The 20421-nt window shown below is 40.0% G+C and overlaps 2 protein-coding genes across 5 annotated transcripts in view; both read left to right on the forward strand.

Annotated features, from left to right (window-relative positions):
• The window catches only part of dst (dystonin), a 104866-nt gene extending 103155 nt beyond the window's left edge, over positions 1-1711 (forward strand). For all 4 annotated transcript variants that reach the window (XM_084948758.1, XM_084948754.1, XM_084948757.1 and 1 more), the window contains 2 exons: positions 367-493; positions 612-1711. In XM_084948758.1, coding sequence (XP_084804884.1) covers positions 367-493; positions 612-868 — 384 coding nt within the window. In that variant the 3' untranslated portion in view covers positions 869-1711. The remainder of the gene's footprint in view (positions 1-366; positions 494-611) is intronic.
• A 1336-nt stretch (positions 1712-3047) lies between these two features.
• On the forward strand, positions 3048-18603 carry LOC146374815 (uncharacterized). The gene is made up of 26 exons (XM_084949447.1): positions 3048-3126; positions 4191-4314; positions 5426-5819; positions 5920-5997; positions 6092-6187; positions 6269-6322; positions 9756-9809; positions 9912-9965; positions 10038-10091; positions 10221-10274; positions 10362-10415; positions 10494-10547; positions 10951-11004; positions 11105-11149; positions 11227-11280; positions 11375-11428; positions 11519-11572; positions 11714-11785; positions 11871-11906; positions 12809-12853; positions 12950-12982; positions 15080-15226; positions 15713-15889; positions 16608-16698; positions 17844-17921; positions 18183-18603. The coding sequence occupies exons 1-26, from the start codon at positions 3048-3050 to the stop codon at positions 18383-18385; spliced, it is 2292 nt and encodes a 763-aa protein (XP_084805573.1). The 3' UTR covers positions 18386-18603.
• The last annotated feature ends 1818 nt before the right edge of the window (positions 18604-20421 follow it).

The following is a 20421-nucleotide window of genomic DNA, read 5'->3' on the forward strand; positions in this document are numbered from 1 at the left end:
GAATAATTGGCTCAATCACTAGCTCTTTTCTTTCCTAACCTTTATTTTTTTATACCACTACATCATGTACAACTTCATATGTCGCCTCTGCATGTCATTAACGTCTAATGACGTATTGCTCTGCTGTACATGAATTCATACTAACTGCATCTGACAGATACACCTCAGTTATGGGGAAAATTATGATTTTACTAAAATGTTTCTTTTTTTAAAATAAAAATTAAGGCAAATTTTTATTACATATACATACATACATTATTACATATACATACTCAAGACTTTTATTTTTAAAAAATTGGTCTCCTATTTTTTTTTACTAATAATTGCATCTGATTACATTTTAATAAAAGTTTGTTTCTTTCGCAGAGTAATGCGGTTCAAGGCAGCAAATTGCGTTTGCCTGGGTACCTGTCCGGCAAAGGATTTCAGTCAGGTGAAGAAGGAAGCTTGATCAGTGCTGCTGTACTAAAAGCTCGAACGCAGACAATAGGTGGTGAGTAGAAAGCATCATCTTTGCAACTTTTTCTCCACATCTATCCATCGCATTCACATCTAAATTTGAATTCCTTTTTCAGTGTTTCTTAAAGTGTTTCCCAATTTTATCTCTCTAGAATCGAGAAAAAATTCCAGCCGACCAGGAAGTAAAGCCGGAAGCAGAGGAAGCAGTCGCAGAGGAAGTGACGCCTCTGACTTTGACATCTCAGACATCCAATCTGTGTGCTCAGATGTTTCCGAGACGGTCGGCGACTCTGCCAGAGCGACGCCGCGCTCCGCGTCCCGTCAACACGGAGGGAAACCCTCTAAGATCCCCACACCTCAAAGAAGAATGACCCCTACAAGCAAACTGGCCAAGGGATTGAAGCGATAGACAGTGGCCTTGAAAACAAACAAACAACAAACCCAGGAGCTATTTGCACCCTAAACACATAATGGACACTGGAGATGTGTAACTTAAAGAAAAAAAAAAGTAAAAAAGACTGCAAATGTGTCACGTGTTATTTAAATTCTTGCAAAGATGTAAAATATTCTGTTAAGAGGCAATATGGTTTAATATTTTGTGAGAATGGAAAGTCAATGGCCTTGTGTATTTGTTTTTAATGTATTTTATTTTTTGTGAAAATATGTCAAATTGTTTTTATTGTACTTTATTTTTATTTATGCAAATCCTGAAGAGGATTGATGAACACTAGAAAATCTGGGAATGATCAAGCCGAACTAACATTTCTACACTAATGAAGGGCAAAGATGCAGGATAGTGCTCTAAGAGTTACTGAATGTACTATTATTTATGTATGCTTTTGTTTGGAGTAGATGGTGCATTATGGTACCGTTTGACACACTGCGATTATCTATTTAAGTGCTATGTTATACTGCCAACATGCATTTAAAGGGCAATGCAATATATTACAATAAACCCCACTAAGCACTGCAGAAGCCTTCGAAAACCCCTATTTAAGACAAGTAGCAAAAACCTCGTAACCATGATGCTTTTATGTACCCGTTTGTCAGCAGCTGCAGCCCGACTTTTGTTTAACCACCTCACAGCAAATGAGTACTCTGACCTCGAAGAGGTACCACTTCATGTAGACATTCTCTGTGCATCCATGTCAATGTATGGTTAATTTCGGTAGAGCTGAAATTGTTACTGTAACATTACTTTGTAATAAACCTGCTTGCAGAAAGCCACCAGAGACTGGTGTGCACCACAGAATCGCCTCTGTCTCCTCTGTTATTTTTAGCTGCATGGGCAACTTCACAATGGCCCTGTAGCTCTGATGTTGGTCACACCACCAGCCAATCTCTCAATAGCTGTCTGAAAGATTTCCCTAAATAGGCTCCAGCCTCCCCGCAACCTTGATTTGGATAAGTGAAAGAGACTGGATGGATATTTCTCGTCATCTCTGTTTGTCTGTCAATTTTTTTTTTTTTACATAAGTTGGAAAACTTGGGAAATGGGAACTTATTTTATTAAGCAAAATTTCAAACCAGTTTATGTTCTTTTTTTTTTTCTTTCTTTTTTCATGTGTTGCTGGTATTTATTGTATGCAGTATAATTCAGCAGTGTTTAGGTGCAGTGGTGGGTTAGATTGAAGGTGTGATCTTTTCTGCATGGAATGTTTGCAGAGCGTCTTGTGTTTAGCTGTGACATACTGCATCTTTCTCTCAGAGAAACTGATTTTCCGAAGGCAAATCACTAAATTCAACTATTTTTTAGCATAACTGATCAAAATTTTGATCAAAGTTCAAGGACAGGATTAGTTTCCAACGCTGAAGCATCATTTCAGTAGTTTTAACTTTCATAAAGTATGCCTGCACTTCTTCAATGCGGTGACGCAGGGCTGTTTAGTCGTCTTAGGTCTGCCTGGCGTATGAGAAGAGAGGGATCCTCTGGGGACCAAAGGTGGAGTGGAGCTCAGGGGTTCTCAGGGATCCTGTGATTGAATGATCCTCCTGCTCAGCTCAAACACCGGCCCTGTGATGGCACTTTAGAACGGTTTAAATCCACACACCAGAAACTGGGAAAGATCCATCAACGGGAACTCCCAGAAGTTTCACAGGAATATGTAAGTAATTCTAATATTCCATACAGTTTTCTTAACTTTTACATTTAATACAACTTAAGGAGGTAGCAGGAAAGTTTTAAAAGCAATAAATGATATCAGGTTGTTGAGCTGAGGACAATTTAATTGGATCAGTTACACATGTTATCTAGTTTTGTAATCATAGCATAGGTAATAATCTAGGTGCTTAAACTGCAAATCATTTGCGTAGGCAAAGCTGTGACTACAGCTCATACTGAAGATAATCTTGCAATAAAACATAGTCAGAAAAATGCTTTCTTATTGGTATTATTATTACTCTTAGTTTCCTTCTATTCTTTTGATATCTTTAACCTTTGTGCATGGGTAGGGAGTACTTTTGGAAGACATCGGAGGGTTTCACAAAGCCTATATTAACATAGTATGCGACCTGATCTCTTAGAATTATTGGTTTGTTTAATTGCTGTATTACAGGCACTTATCATCCCAGACATCAAAAAACTGAAAATGCCAGCTCAGAAAAATATGCTGGTGTTTGTGGCTCTCTTTTCTCTTTTGCGACTGGCCCAGTGTCAAAAGTTGCCAAGTAAGTTTACATTTTTTAAATGCGTAACCTCATATTACTTCCTATTTTCGAATGTATAAAAATAACAAGTAATTATGCATCATAACCAAATGTAGACAGGTGTTGGTTGATTGTGTGGGTGCAGCTCTTGTTATACATGATACCATCTAATCTCAGATCAGCCCTTTGTGGTAAAAAAGTAAACGCCAGTTGTAATCCTAAATATCATATTAGGAATTTGTTGTTTTTTTCTTTTTCTTTTTTTCTAAACGGTAGCCCACTACTGTACTCTGACCAGCAGATGTCACTGTTTGTCAGCCCAGTGCCTGGTCCAACAGCTGCTCCATGCCAATATGCACAGTAAAAGGTGTGCAGAGGTCAATCTAGGGTTAAGATTTGCACATTAAACTTTGAACTCCTGCAGCAGAGTTACGCTGTCACTAAAAAACAGTTATCGTTGTGTTTTTATTTCTTTTGATAGAAAACAGAGCAGCAAAAAAAAAAAAAAAAAAAAAAAAAAGATGAGAGAAATCAGGAAAAAATGTTTTGAGGATTAGATTACTAGTTGGAGCCAAAGAGTGTGCAGCCTGAAACATTTTTTTTTTTTTTACATTTTCTTTGCTATGGTGTCCTGTTCAGTATCCACAGATTAAAGTCACAAACAAGCCAATTCACATAAAAATAACCTGACAACAGTGTTTTCCAAAAATCTGAGGCTAATATTTCTTAGCAGGTGTATATTTAGGTCACAGTGTCTGTAATCATAAACATTCCCCAGCTTTAATCTGAACATTTACAGGAAATTCTGCAGCAATGCTGATCTCATTCAGAGTGCAGTACAAAGCATCCAGTGTTTAAAATTTAGTGGTTAAATTCACCCATGAAGGAAAATAAACAGCCTCGTTGTGCTAATGGGTTTAATGGATTACCTCACTGATTAGATGGCATTAATAACAACACTGAGTAATGCATCTATCTAATAAAAGTCGGTGATATCAGCACTGACATAAGATTCAGAAATAGTCCAATACCTTTGATGCTCAACCAGTTATAAAGCAAACTAACCTGAGTGTTTGTGCTGCGAGGTTTTGACTTACTGGAGGAGTTTCATGTGCCTGACTCAAGAGGAGTGAGGAGGGTGGACGGCTCTCAACCTGAGGCAGTGGCCTACCGGATCAACCCCTCCATCCATCTACAGAAGTCCATGAGGTACAGATCTGCTAAACCTCACTAGAGCTTGGAAATAATTAAAAACTAACTTAAGAGCACTCAGAGAACTTCCCCCGAAGGTCTACACTAAAACTTTGATGTTTTATGTTGTTTTATTATAATATGAGGATGTCAGCCTCCTCTTATTGGCTGATGTCTGACCTTTGGCCTATGACCTTGAGGCATTACATGCTGACTTTTAATTATCTTTATTCATATGACTGGAGCAGAATTGCCTGAAATCTTTGGCTTCTATAAGCTGTGAAAACTTGAGAATATAAAGATATAGTTATCCGTGTGCGATTTTGCCAAACCATAAGGCGTCATTGTGAGATCTTAGGGCATCATGCTGACAAAATAAAAAAGTTTGTTGTACAGCTCTCTCCATTCCCTTTCATATAATATATTACTTGATCTCAAGTGGTGTAACCAAGGTGTGTGTAGGAGTGTACACTGAATATCAGGTGTGGTCACAGGTGCAGCAGAGGACACCTCTGATCACACTGCATCTGGTCAGGAGTGCAAACGGAGCTGAGTCCTTTAATCTTTCAAGACTGGTGTTAAATTTCTCTTTGTTGGACAACTTAACACTGACAACTGTGTTGTGTCTGCAGTATGAACAAACAACTGTGGTGTAGGATTCTGGTACAGGTGTCACTGACGCAAGTTAAAGTACTGCAGGTCAAGTTCCCATAGTAGAGCTTTTTCACATCAGAGAATTTGACTTGTCACAGTAGGAAAATCACAGGTGCTAATGATGGCTTTGTTTTGCTCAGAGAGGGAGGTCCTGCCTTTGTGCAAGTTCACCGTTTAAAACATCTGTTTTAAAGGCTTAGCAACATTGATTGACACTTTATTATGTAGAAAATGCATTTTAACATTTTTTTCCTTTTTAGTTTTGTGCAGACTACAGCTGTAGATTAGCTACCAAGCTAACTTTGGCACTAGTGATATATAAAACTCCACCACCACCATAGTTCAAGTGTCTCAGTTTTTACTTCTTCATATAAAATAAAACTATTAAATTCCCAGAATTTTTTTTGCTGATTTTTGAAATAAAGTACCCTCTGTTTAGTCACCCAGCCCTCTAAACCTGATTCTTGTGCCACAGCGACGTGTATCCAGATGGACTTCCCTCCGACTACTCGGTCATTGCAACATTTAGGGCGACCAAAGACACTGCCAAGGAGTCCTGGAACCTGTGGCAGATCAGTGACCCTGAGGGACAAGAGCAGGTTGGCCTTCGGTTCCAGGGTGATACACGTTCCTTAGACTTCTTCTTCACAAGCCCCCATGGGAGCCAGATGCTGAGGACCTTCCATGGTGTGGAGAAGGTGTTTGATGGAGAGTGGCACAAGGTAGGACTGAGTGTGAAGGGCAGCCAGGTGAAACTGCTGATAGACTGTGAAGAGATCAGAGTGGAGTCCATTGATGAGCCAAGGCCAATCATCCACCAAGGATATACCTCCATTGTAAAGCGTGCTGCAGGAGATCGCTCTGTATCTGTATGTTGACACTTTGCATTTTCAATTATCTTAACTAGTCTTTGTTTTGATTTTTTTTATATAGCTTTATTTTCTCATATTATTTTCTGTTTCTTTCAAGGTGGATTTACAGCAGATGGAAGTGTCATGTGACCCAGAAAAGGCCTATTCAGAAGGTTGCTGTGAGCTCTCGAGCGTGGTGAGTCATCCATCTAACATCACTGCATCTCTGTTTTTAGTGATAGGTGTGGAGTATGTGTGAAGTCACATGGTTACCTATATGTCCATTGCAGTGTGGAGGATATGCAGTGATCGGCCTCACAGGGGGAAGACCCTCTTGCAAATGTATGCATGGGCAGCCTGGCATCCAGGGCGCTCCAGGACCAAAGGTGAATGTCATTCTGCATGCAACTGGCTCAAGTTGACAGACAAGTTGAATCTGTCATGCCATATTTTTTATTCTTCTGCAGGGTCATAGAGGCCTTCTGGGAGAGGATGGAGACCCAGGGAGACCAGGGAACTGGGTAAAAAATATACAATATTCCATGCAAGCGTCAAACCTCACTGGATGAATGCATACTGCAGTATATACATCACGTATTCTCAGCATGAGCAGAATCTTCTTCCTCTTGCCGCTCAATAAAGAGTTAAGCTGGCTTGTGGGTGAGGGAGACTGTAAAACTTTCATTCGTGAGACAGCAGCAAAGCTGTGGAAAATGGCAACAGAGGCACAACTGAGAGACGACAGGATGGAAACAGATCTGGAAGCAGAAGCGCTTAGCGATAGTAAACACGGGGGCTCCATTCACGGTCCGAAAACTCATGTTGAAGAATCCTAGATAAACATGAACCAACATGGATGCGACAATAAGCTGTTGTTGTAGCTCTGAAATATGCATTTGCATCTTAAAATTTAGGCGCTGTTGTTTTAGAATACAGGATTAAACTCAAACTGGCAAACGATCACAGGATTTGTAATGGTTTTGCTTTCCCATTTGGAAGAAACCGCTCCAAACGTAATGAATCCCACACACAGGAAAACAAGGCAGTTGAGCAATAACCATGCCCTCCAAGTGCTTGGTAATGAGTGGCATTAGACTGCTTAACTCTTGTGTAAAATTTGTCAAATGTATTGTTTCTCTAAAAGGCAAATTCTTTTACAAGAGGAGGACTGATTTGGGAAAAAGAGAAAAGGTGTCAGAAAATTCGAAAGATTAAAGCATTAGGCTAACGGAGCCAGCTATACATGCATCAGTGAATGAATAAATACTCTCACTTTTCTATCCTTCAGAGAGCTGCAGACGTGATTATTTCCACTTTAAATTTATGACTTGTTAATCTCTTTGATGCTTAGCAGTCACTGTTATTGGCACGGATCAGAAAGTCTCTGAACATGTGTTTAAAGAAGGAGCATTTTTTTTTTATACTTGTGCGTCAGTTTGGCTTTTTAACATGCCCTTTGCTCTCAAAGAAATCTCCCATGCTGCCTGAGTAAGCACATGTAGGCCTGTCGACTCACATACACTTAGAGCACATTTCCAGAAGTGTACATGCTACATTTTTCATGTCCCAAATTGCGGCTGTAGCGCCTCTGGGAATAAACATCTGTCTCGTGTAAGTGGTTAGAGTTTTGATCTCCTGCTGGCTTGTGAAGTACACAACCCCAGCTTGATTATCTCCTTCCCTGCTGGCATCTGATGAGGGCATTTCCTGGCACAGAGGATATGAACTGCCCATCTCAGGTGGTGGGTGGTCCTTTGCTCCTCTCAGCCTCACTGCCTCTGATATGTCATAAAGTTCAAGGTCATGCCTCTCGGCTCACTGTTTAGAGGTTCAACTCCATCCAGCTGAGTCTGCGTAAAGACAGCTTTAAGTGAGATAGACAAATAAACTGTCACGACAAAGGCATCCTAGCCTTGCTTAATGTGTTTGCTGACTTAGTGAAATGCAGCCAATTGGGAAACACTTTTCCTTCTACTACTAAGGAACTCAGCATCTGTGCAAACAACAGTGATCCATGTTATACCAAGCTTTCCTAAATAGTGCTAGTGTATATTTTTCATTGAAGTGACTAATATGAGAGCGCTGACATTTACAGTATTTAAACTTATTTGTATTCTCAGACTAGTTTGACAGTAAGAAAAATAAATAAACTTGTTCCAAATGGTAAGCTTAATACTTGGAAGTTCTAGCCTTGAAAATGTTAGCTTAGCATTAGATGGTCTAGTCTAAGATCAAAAGATTAAAATAAATAAATAAATCAATGATAAAATAGATACTACACCTATCTATTACACATGAGCACCAAATGACTGATCTTAAAAGAGACTAACCAAGTTTTTCCCACCTCTCCCACCAGGTCAAAGTGGGCTAAACTAAACTCACTGTATCCTGGCTGGGGACTAATTTTTAGAGCAATAATGTGACATTTTAGGAAATATACTGTCTCATTTTTTCTTTCTGCTTGGAATTAAATCAAAAGATCAATACCAGATAAATACAGAGACACGGTTAACAACTAGATAGCCAGCTTTTTCTCTAAAACACAAACAAAAAGGCAAAACAAATCTTCCTTTATTTGCCAAGAACATTATTTACTGTGTGCTGCTTTTATGTTTGTCTAAATAATTTGCTGTGACACTGTACAAAGCATTTGTCCCATTCTCTACTGAAAGCTATTTTCACCAGCTGTGCGTCTAAATATCAGCTCTAAAGCTAAGGTTAATACAAAGGCCAATAATGTTGCATAATGGAAAATAAGCAAAAATAATGCAAAAACAAACAACTGTTTATATGGTAGACTTTGCAGTGTTTTTAATCTTGTGTTTTGACATAATGACAATGGTTTTGCTACTTTAGCTAATTTATTCCATTAGCTAAGCAATATGTGTTCGATATATGGTTTTGACTCTTGGTGGGAAAGGGAAGAAAAGAAATGTATTTTTATTTAAAATGTGTTCTGCTGCCCAGTGGCATGGTGGTTAGCACTGTTGCCACACAGCAAGAAGGTCCTGAGTTCCTTTTCTTTCTGTGTGGAGTTTGCATGTTCTCCCCGTATTTGCGTGGATTCTCTCCCGGCACTCCTGCGTCCTCCCACAGTCCAGACATGCAGTTAGTGTGGATAGGTTAACTGGAAACTCTAAATTGCCCATAGGTGTGAATGCGAGTGTGAATAGTTGTCTCCATCTTTGTGTTAGCCCTGTGACAGACAGGTGACCTGTCCAGGAGGTACCCTGCCTCTCACCCTAAGACATCGTGGATTGGCTCTAGCCCCCCCCACAACCCTGAAAAGGATAAGCGGAAGTGAATGGATGGATGTTTCTTTCTCTATTCTAGCTCTGTCTTACAGTGGCCAAATGATCATTTTGGATACTCCATTTAGGGGTTGCCACAGTGGATCATCTGCCTCAATCTCACCCTTTCCCTGGCTCATCTGTCACACCAACACTCTGCATGGTCCCCTTCACTACATTCATGATTCTTCTCTGTGGTCGTCTTTTTCTCCTCCTGCCTGGCAGCTCCATCTTCAACATCCTTTGTATAGTATATCCACTCTCCATCCTCTGCACATGTCAAAACCATCTCCGCCTCGGCTCTCTAACTTTGTCTCCAAACTGCTCAATCTGAACTCTCACTCCAAACCATACATGATACCAGCTTGAAGATCTTCCCTTTTTCTGTCTCTCTTGCTGCTGCCCCAAATCACCCTGTCACTCATCTCTCTAGCACTCCACCTTTCCTCCTTGTGTTTATTAGGGATGAAAGTTGCCATGTCTGAAGTGTAAGAGACTCTTAGTCTGATGTATCCAAAGTTTAACGACAAAAATCTTATTAACTTGTAATCAGTGAGAACAGTCACCGTTAATTAAATTTTACGCTGCTCCCCGGGCCTTTCACCAACAAATAGCTGTTGTGCAACAAGTCTTGCTTTTGATTAAGTCAAACTTTATTTTGCAGGGCATAAGGGGGAACACAGGAGATTATGGCAGCATTGGCGAACCAGGCCCAAAGGTGAGATTTGTCTTTAAACGATCCCATCAGGGCTGCACTTCACTTTGGCTCGTTCTCAAGATTCATTAATGAAACCTCATGTATGCATGTATGTATCCTCAGGGTGAAGAAGGAATCAAAGGCGAGAAAGGAATGAGAGGACCCTGGGGCCAAGTGGTAATTTATCATTTTCTTTACCTCAGAATTTTACAAATGATGATGAATATTAATGGGATGCTGTGTTAACAGGGAGACAGAGGTCCCAAAGGGCTGAAAGGATTAAAAGGGGCAACGGGCTTTACGGTAATAACTCTTTTGAGTTCTTGCTTTAATTGGCAAGCCACTTAATGAAGTTATAAGTTTGTTGTTGTAGCTATATAACTTTATAGATGACTCAAAGAAATTAATGTTGACATTTGACTGTAATTACAGGGAATTCAAGGACCACCTGGAGACACTGGAGAGACTGGAAAATCGGGAGAAGCTGTAAGTTAACCTTTCAGGCCCAGTGGTAAGTCCTTAAGCAAATCATTATATAATTACTGTATAGCTAACATTTTGACCTCCTTGAAGGGTGTTAAAGGCATCAGAGGATATGAAGGGATTCCTGGGTTTCAAGGAGTTAAGGTATTCAAGTTTCCTGACAGTTTACTTAATTTTTCCCTCATATTATATAATCTGAAACTGTTATGTTTTTATTTTTAGGGTGAAAAGGGGGCTTCTGGTGCAACAGGGCGACCTGGGCTTAGAGGAAAGCAGGTGGGTGGTTGTGGGATTCCCTTTTCCATGATCCATAAAAAAAAACACTCTACAGTCTTTGTGCGCTTCCTTCACAATCCCCTTATGTGAGCATGAAGGGCACGTAAATCATTTTTAATGTTGTAAAACACTGGAATAGAGCTATGTTTTTGGCTTATGTGCCGTCTCCATAAACAACATTAGTTCATGTGGCTGGATTTTGGCTGAGATCTGAGGGCCTGAACTATATCAACGTAAGCTAGTGAGTCACTGGAAGAAGGGCTTGAACTGCAGCGATAACCTACATGATACCTACACTGCATGAACTATATGAGGGCACGTCCTATTAATTTACTACTGAAACAAATGTATTGCAGATAAAGCAACATTTTAACTTATGTCACTTTGTATGATGAATTTACAGGGCATTGTGGGAGATCCTGGAGAAAGGGGAACTCCTGGACTGAAGGGGGAACCTGTAAGTCACAGATCAACCGTGGGGATATATTATTTTGCTTGATTACATTTATAACAGCATAATTTTGAATTCTTATGAGTGTTTTTGTCTTGAAATCTAGGGAATTCAAGGACCTGTGGGCAGAGCTGGCACTGTAGGACCAAAGGTAATTCACTACCAACACACTCAGCGCATCACACCCGAGGGCTCACTTGCACTTGCAAAAATAATATGTCTCCCTAGGGCATGATTGGAGATCCGGGCTTACCTGGCAGAGATGGTGATCCAGGAATAGAGGTATTATATTCTTCTTATAATGACATGTTTATGTAGAATTTTGGAAGCAGTGCCCATTTATCATTATACTGTAAATGTCATCTGTTCTCTACAGGCTTATCAAGGACCACAGGGCCTCAGCGGAAAACTTGGACAAAGTGGAGCAAAGGTAACTCACTGATATTGTTAAGTTTTGTAAATAAGTGTAAAATGTAGTTTTTTTGGCAGATTAATATCTGGCCATTTGTTCCTTTTACAGGGGGCGAAAGGCACCCTGGGGCCACCAGGAGAAATGGGTCCCAGAGGGCAAACTGTAAGTCACATTTTCAGGCATTTCATTCACCGAAGACAGCACATAATCCATTTTGTTTGTAAAGTAGTTTGCCATCCTAAAGGGAAATGACAAAGAATAAAGCTGTAGCTTAGGTTGGTTAATAAATGTTATATCCTCTAGGGCCCCAGAGGTTACAAGGGTTCTGCAGGAAAGCCAGGAAGACCTGGATTTATTGGCCCACCTGGACCCACTGTAAGTGCTCCAGATGACTTTTCTTAACTCTTCCAAACACTAGTTCATTTTCTTCGAGCTATTAAACCATGTCATCTTTTTACAGGGACATGTGGGCATGCCTGGAAAACAAGGGCCCAAGGTAATACATCCCTATCCATTACCCATTTGAGAAATAAAATGGGGGCAAAATTACTGTTAATGGTTCAATTATAGCTGCTATTTGGGAATCATTTGCTGGGTCAATGAGCCACATAGAATTTAAGATTTACAGATGGATTCTCTGTCCAAACCAAGACATTTTCCTGGTTTGGAAAGCAACCTTGTATTTAGGTAACAATGGTAGGTCCAATTAGATACTAGACAGCACTTTTTTATAATGTTATATAAACCATCCCTAATTCCGCTGCCCACGAATGTAACTTAAGTTGGTAGAGTTCGAGGAAACAGTTTAATATGTCAAATCAGAGGCTGCTGCTCAGGGCATGTTGGCTCAGTGTATTTTTGTCTCTCCATATGGACAGGAGGTCACTAAAAGTGCTAAACTCCCCCACAGGACCTGCTCTCAATGTTTACAGTACATCCCACACCAATGAAAAGGGCAGATATTCATGCAGAAACCACTGTTTTACTTCACATGAAGAAGAAAAACAAATAATTTATGTAACAAATACATCAATAAATGAAAAGTAATTTAAAATAAAGCATGTTCAGAAGTGTTTTCAATTCGCAAACGTGACTTTAGCATACGGGTTGGTAAAGGTCAGCATGGATGGACATATGGTATTAGAATGCATGCAGGAGATATGCTTACTGAAATATTTCATAGCTCTATAACTGGATCATCTCAGCTGTCAGCCCACAGTGGATGTGGGATGAACACTGGCAAAAAATGATAGAGTAGATAACAGTGTTGGACTTTAGTGTATGGGACTAACCTGCTAAAGTATGTGTGGGACTGCTCAGTGTGAATGTAATGAATATAATGAACCAAAATAATTGCAAAAAATCATGAAAATGTTATTTTTCTTTTGCTTTGTACAGGGTGACACGGGAATCCAGGGTATTAAAGGAGTTAAAGGTGTACAGGTACTGCCTTACTTATCTTTTCCCTGTTGCTCGTTCTTTACCTGTTGCTCAACATATTCATTTTTTCTATCTTAACATCAAATTATTTTTTTAAAGGGAGAACAAGGAGTTAAGGGCCCAGCAGGACAGGTGAGATTTCATACATGTGTGTTTTTTTCTTAACGATAAATTGGAGCATAATAATTATAACACCGACTAATGATTAAAAGTCTTGGTGTACAATATTCATTTCAAGAACAAACTGATTTAAAGAGTTCAATTGCAGTTACAGGAAAAAAGTGTTGCACTCTGTGTAATTACTTGAAGTTCCAGACTCAGTGTCATCTAAGTCAGAGAGAATTACAACATAAGTTTTGCACTTCTTACAACTTTATGCATCCATATTACCCCTTAGTGTGCTCACTGTGCTGCTGCTTGTTTCTAAGAATTCTGAAATTTTAAAGTGCATTGTCTACAATTGAAAATTAAAGGTTTCTCAGTTTGTTGAGTTCCCATAGTCTAATAAAGGAGATATGGAAATAGCTTTAGTTTGTCACAAATTGAAGTGAAATTAATTGTATTCATTGAACACAACTCTGAACATGATCTACTAAAGACCAAGTTATGTGTTCAACATAAGTTGCCATAATGATCTAGCCAGGTAAAAAGGGAGCCACCTCTGTGACACTGAAAACTCCCAACTCTAGGCTCGACCTACTTTGCTAAGTCATTAATCTTGCTTTCTAGGACACTTTTCAAGGTGTTCAAGGCAAAGTAAGAAAAAAAAATGGATAAAACTGAACACTGTTGCTACTTTTCTTAAGCAAAAGTCTTCTCCAATGATCACATCAAGAGCACAACCTGCAAAGAGCTCGTGGTAACAAAAAAACACTTTAATAAAACTTGCTACAGTGTTTAAACGCCACTTGAGAAGACTTAAAAATAAGAATGATGTTACTGGAATTGCACTTTGCAACACGTCCTCAGTTTACAAATGTCCACGGAGATTTTCCACAACACATCTGAGACTCTGTTCTGTCACAAATGAGACTTAAGTGGAAATAATGGAACTGTTCAGCAACACCCAAACTTCATCCCAACCACAGATGGTGCAGGGAGTATCATGATTTGGAATTGTTTTGCTGCCTTACCTCTGAAAGAAATTTTACAGGTGAATGTGAGGGCAGCATCACATAAGCTTAGGACAATACCCCAAAGCACATGAGTAAGACAGCACATGAATTATGGAAAAGGGGGAGGGGAAACAAAAAAATCCCTTTTCTGATTTCGAGTGCTGATCTTGACTCAGCTGAGCTTTGGCTTGACTTGATGAGGTCCGTTCCATCAAGAACAATCCAAGAAATGTTTTGAAAGACTTATTGTAGGAGCAATGGTCCAAATTTCCTCTTTATTGTTGTTCAAGACTCATAAGCAGCTGCAGGAAGTTTCTGCTGAAAGGAGACACTACCTGGCCAGTAAAGGAGAATGCGCTGAGTGATTACTCAATGCGTTGAATAAAGGCATGAAAAGTACAAATGTTCCTGTGTTATTAGTTTAGATTGCAGCTATAACTGTGATTAGAGCACATTTTAGGAATAATCAATTCAGAATTCCTGGGAATTCCAGAGGGATCATAAACCTTTTTTCTGTCACTATAAGCTGTCATTTGCAATCAACCCAGTTCTCCGATTTAATATAACAGGCTAGTTGTGATTAGTTGAGTCACTGAAGAGAGGAGTTGTGCAGGTGTGGAGTTTCCTAACACTATAATATTTCTGCAGCTACGGCGATTAGAAAATCCGATCGTCACATGATACGAATCCATTAAATAACATTCCAAACATATTTAGAACATCTGTCAATGTGATAAGAACAGAAGCACAAATCCACTAAAACGAATTCTGCACATTTCTCAAAGCTCTCTGCCAGATTTAATTTCTATTTTCAAACGTCCATAAAAAGATCATGTTTTTTTAAAAATATATTTATACATTATACTTCCAGGGCAGGTTTTGGGAGGTTGAAAGATTTTACTCTTTAAATGTCTGTTTACACTTTCTTTATTTCCTGTATTCAGTATAACATTTGTCCCTAAACCTATAACCATTCATATCATTCAGATTTTAAGCAGTTAATGCTTTCCATAAAGCTTGCATCCATGCAGAAGTGATTACATGTTGTATCCTGACGTATACGCTTGCTCCATCCTGAATCGTGTCCTGCTGATGTTGTTAACATCCTGTGTAGGTTGGAGACAGGGGTAAGCAGGGTCCTCGGGGAGGACGAGGGAAGCGCGGGCCTGCAGGCCCACCTGGACGTTCAGGTCCTGTCGGAGTCAAGGGTGTTCGAGGTGAACTTGGACCAGATGGTTTTCAGGGGCCGCCAGGTCCCCCAGTAAGTAAAATACAAGCCTCCGGCTTTTTTTTTTTTTTTTTCGGCTGATACAAATAACATTTAAATGCTTACAGTACAGAGTAGTACTGTTTGTATTTAGCTCTGTAACTGACATGAAAAGCAGTCTCTACTATATTTGGCACGTCATCGTTCTGTGAAAAATGGCACAGAAAGAGCAGAGTAATCATTTGCTCTAGTAGTTACACTGACTGGCACACACAGTGTTTGGTAACAGCTTTGGTGTCAAGAACACATTTAAACAGTGTCTCATTAGCCTGCAGTTAGTAGTGAGTCACAGCAAGAGTTTCATTTAGTGTGGCTATAAATCCATAATGAGCCTCGGGAAATATTGTTGGCTTTGTTCGCTGCATTTCCCTCAGAGAGGCAGCCGTTGCTTCAGCGTGCCCCGTCCTGTAATAATCCATTTTACATGTCCCGTGGTTGGGTTCCTTCCAATGATGGATGTGGTAATGATTTCTTACACAGGGTCCGACCCTCCCTGCTCAACATGTGATTGAGGTTTGTAAGAAAGTGGTCCTGGAGCAGATGTCCATGTTTGCCAACTCAGTGAAGAGGACATGTGCTGCTGTCTGTCCTCTGTACGGGGATGTTCACATGGGTGCCCCTGGTCCCCCTGGACAGAAAGGACCCCCCGGACCACCTGTGAGTTTTACACTTTGGGTGTTCACTGTTCAAGACATATCAGTCTACACTCTAGGAACATTTACTGTAAAAAAAATTACAAATTTGCACATGTTCTGTGCAGACCTTTAGCTTAAACACACTGTCAGAATCCAAGTACATTCTCCATACATTGTTCATTATTGTCTGCCTGGCTGAGTAAAATGCAAACACATTGCGAAGGTCTGGACTGGACTAAGAGAGCTGAAGTATTTGGCAGAAAAGCTTGGAATGAAAACATTACAATTTTCCACGTCTCCATGAGGACAAATAAGGAGTCACAGACTAGACACTTGGTCTGTTTTGCATGGTTTTTGGAAAGTATCAAGGCTGTCCTTGGATTAGAAAGGCTTTTCCACATTATTTTACAGTGTAGAATCAATTCATGTCCCACAACTCCTAATCACAATAACTCTCTGGCTGATAAATGTTCTTGAAACCATGACTATATAAAAATATTCCTCTATATTAGATTTTGGATGGTAAGCCTGATGTTGTGGCGTTTGGTGCCAAAACAAGTGATGCACCAGTAAAATGCAGTGTTTTCCCATCAGAGTATTGCGTTATCCGCCAAATAAATCTTTTCAGGCTCTTTGTTCAGAGCTGGTTAGAGGTGAAACAGGACTTAAGTGGTGGCCAGGTTCAAGCTGAAAACACTCAAAAGATTAACAATGTGTTTTCCTGTTGATGACGTTGTCAGGGGGATCCTGGTAATCATGGCACGGAAGGAGAAGTGGGCCCACCGGGATTCTACGGAGAAGCTGGAGAAGCAGGCCGAAAAGGAGAAGCAGGTATGGATAACAAACAAGGGAGACTGTATTTATGAATACAGTCTAATATACATGAAAAAATAATAACTAATCAAGGTTTATTTTAGGCAGAATATGTGCTGGAAAGAAAGCTATGATATCCTATACTTAAACAGACATCATTTTATTTTTTGGCCTCTTAACATCAGGACAAAACCCCCCAGAAATACATTTCTGGGGGGTTATGAATGGAACGCTTACCTTTGTAATCAGTACAACTCAAAATACATGGTGTCTGACTCTTTTTCAAGTTCTTCAGGGCAGCAAATTGAGCTGCGCTGCATTACAGATTTTGCACTGTCGCAGAATCATGTCCCAAATGGACACTACTGAAAAAGAAATCTCTTGAGTCTTTTAAGCCTTCCACCAGCCCAGCATCTACCTGCACCCTTCAGGGGGTCAGGGTCCAGGTGTGCTCTGTGTGATCATATATTTGAGCAATGACATGATGATGTCATAATATCTGATATAGATAATCAACATCAAGTTTTACCCGTGTGCACAGTTTGGTTGCTCAGCTCCTGGTCATTAACGTGTACATTTTCTTATTTATGGTTTGAGGTCTGAGTGTGATGTCACGGTCATACCCCTGCCAGGCCAATGAAACTGAAGAATATTTATAAGGTGTTTTAAACATTAATTTACCAGTGATCTCAGTAACACGTATGGTGTTTAATCAACATCAACAGCTTGGTCATTAGTAGAGTTCAGAAAGGAACTGAACATGATTTCCTGAAATATAGAGTTTGAGTAGTAAAGTCAGAACTCTGGCAATTACACTCCAGTTAAGCTACATAGCGGCATCTTGATGCTGATGGTGGCAAAGATGAAGCATGTGTAGACTTGGATGAGGATCTCTGTCTGGCCAAGATGAGGTGGAGATGGGAAGAAGCTGGGTCACACACAGAAGTGAGGCTAAAAGACAGAGTGACAGAAGAGTACTGAGAATTAAAGGGAAAGAGGCTGATTGGTTCATATGAGGCAGCCAAGAAAATGAGTGGACCAGAGTGATGACTACTTAAGTTTGAGAGCATGGCGAAGCGGAAATGATGTAAAGAGTAGTCAAGCAGCCCAAACATATAGATCTTTCTTGAACTCATGCATCTGCTTGTGTGTTTTGATTGCAGGTGACAGAGGAGAGCAAGGTGATAAAGGAGCCAAGGGTTACGGCCTACCTGGTAACACTGGAGACCCCGGACCAAAGGGTACGTTTTACTTTTCTTTTTAACTGAAATTAAGGCATCAACTGATGTCGACATCTTTGCTAAGCATGTTCAGCTTATTCTTAGTTTTAAATTCCAGGGAAAAGGGGCTGGTGTACAGTAACATGAGTACTTCTTGGACAGAATGAAATGATTTTTCTCTGGAAGTACGCTGGTCTTGGAATCTGCACAAGAAGCATTACTCAGCTCACTGAGCAGACTGCACGAACTGAAGACTAAACAATATTTTTGACTCCGTCGCAGGTCAGCGTGGACGTCCTGGCAGAGCCTTCAATGGCCAGCCTGGAAGGCAGGGTCAAAGGGGGCATACGGGCCGGCCTGGGCTCAGGGGCCATCCGGGTCTTAGGGGACCTCCAGGTGTGTGCGTCACCTCTGGGTGTGCTCAGCTGAACTCCACTGGTGGGACACCGCAGCCAGCAGAGCGAAGGTTGAGGAATCAGCCATAGATGAAGAAATATAGATGTTCAATACTGACCTTAAAGGAATAAAACATGCATGATGGGTTTTTTGTTAGAATCTGATACGATACAGTTAAATTTAATGTAAATATGCAAATCAAACGTGAACTGATCATGTGAGAACAAAAGTGGTGCAAAAAATATATTTGTAAAAAACAAAATTACACATCTTTATAATAAAAATCCATTTTTGGTAAGAGAGCATGTTATTGTGTGTGCAACAACCATGTAATGTTTGATGATTGCTAATAATTGCTAATTAATTCTTAATCAATTGCTACACTGTGCATGTATTTTTGTAAACTGGCACTGGATGCTAGTGTGATGTTAGTGTGCTGCACAAATTCCGCAACACTACATTCCCCTTCAGTAATATTGGAATTGAATCTTTCCAAAAGTCTGGAAGAGATTTATCTGTATTTTTTTTATTATTATTATTATCATTGCTTTAATTGCCCGGGTCAGACGATGTTACTAAATGCTTAAAGTGTTCCAAAAGCAAAGAGAAACATTCTTGGTGTTTGGACTCGGTGAGCAACATGCAGTGTTTGAATAGGGTGCCAACTTGGAACGTAATATCAAGTTTGGGTTTTTGATTTCTTGTGAATAATTATTTCCTTTGTTGAGGGGTTTTGCACTGCATTCAGAGATTTTCCTATCTCCAAACCCTGTAAACTGATTTACAGCAACCATCACTACAGCAAGTAAGTACGAAGACTCTGTAGTCTTATTTGAAATAAGAAATCTGTGATTGTTCATTTTGTATTAGACATGGAAAAATGAAACCCCAATTAAAAATGTATTTTTAACTCTGGATGGGTGTTTCCAGAAACTCCTCGAAGCAGAAAAATCCCACACAAAGATGCACTTACTGAATTTTCTTATAACATTTGCCAACAGCCATCACAGTCACCATGATGCATTTTAATAAAATCTGGTGTTGGTGTACTTTTCAGCCTTTTGAATTTTACACATCTGTGAGTCCTTGCATTCAACGAGCAAATCGTTTCAAAATCCTACAACAATGACACAAGCTGCAGTGTTTCCTACAGAGTAGCTCTTTAACTACTGTTACAAAGCTTTTGCTTCACAGCAGTGCAGCAGAGTTGGCTCAGTCTCAGCCTTTTGTGGACTTTCCAGCTGAAAAAGGTGCTGCTTAAGTGGAAAGGAGGCTCTAAATTGCTCGCGGGTAGGAGGTGCTGAGTCTATCTATCTGTATTTGCCGTGTAGTTGGCCAACGCCCTATGCGGGGCATTTCCCTGCTTTGTGATCCATTCATGCTGGAAAGATCCCATTAATCCTGCAGCCCACAAAGGAGTCAATGAGTTGAGAAAAAAGATTTCTTTCCACTGTCCAAATCTGATGAAGAAAGAAGAAACACACGTGGAACGCTGTGTGTGGCTCCTCTCAGTGTCTTATGTTTGTCTCCTCTGCAAAGCCCATCAAAAGTAGATGGTCATCCTCCAGACTCTCCGCGACTGCAGCATCATGTGTGCCATGCTGCTTTGTTTTGCACCATCAAAGAATGCTATAGCAATCTCTGTCATGGAAACTATTACTAATCCATGATTATCCTCCGAGTTTTCGCTCTGTGCTCAACCACTTGCTTCAGGACATGCTTGCTATTTATCTCTGCGGCAAACCAGACAAGTGATCATGATAAATATGGCTTAATGCGTATGAGTTGACTAAAAACGACTCAGTATAGTTGAGCTTCAAAGTGATGGCACCAAATCAGAGATTCTCATAGAGCTGTTTTATGTTGTCCTCACACAGTTACTTAAAATTTAGCAACAACTGCCAGACGCTGTAAATGTTGGTCGATACGAGTAAGAAGCCAAATTTATAGTCATGTTTTTTGTAGAGGTGAGAGTCAGCAAAGTGATAATAAAGACAAGTAAACCTTTCATTAATGTTACTTTTTAGCCCATTCACAAGTTTTAATATACTGGCAAATGCGATGGCACTGTATGGGCAGATGACATAATGATGGTTTCATGCAGATATATGATTTTCCAATTTGG

The sequence above is a fragment of the Perissodus microlepis genome, chromosome 13 (assembly GCF_051167445.1).
Source record: "Perissodus microlepis isolate ML-2025 ecotype Zambia chromosome 13, ASM5116744v1, whole genome shotgun sequence".
Lineage (NCBI taxonomy): Eukaryota > Metazoa > Chordata > Actinopteri > Cichliformes > Cichlidae > Perissodus > Perissodus microlepis.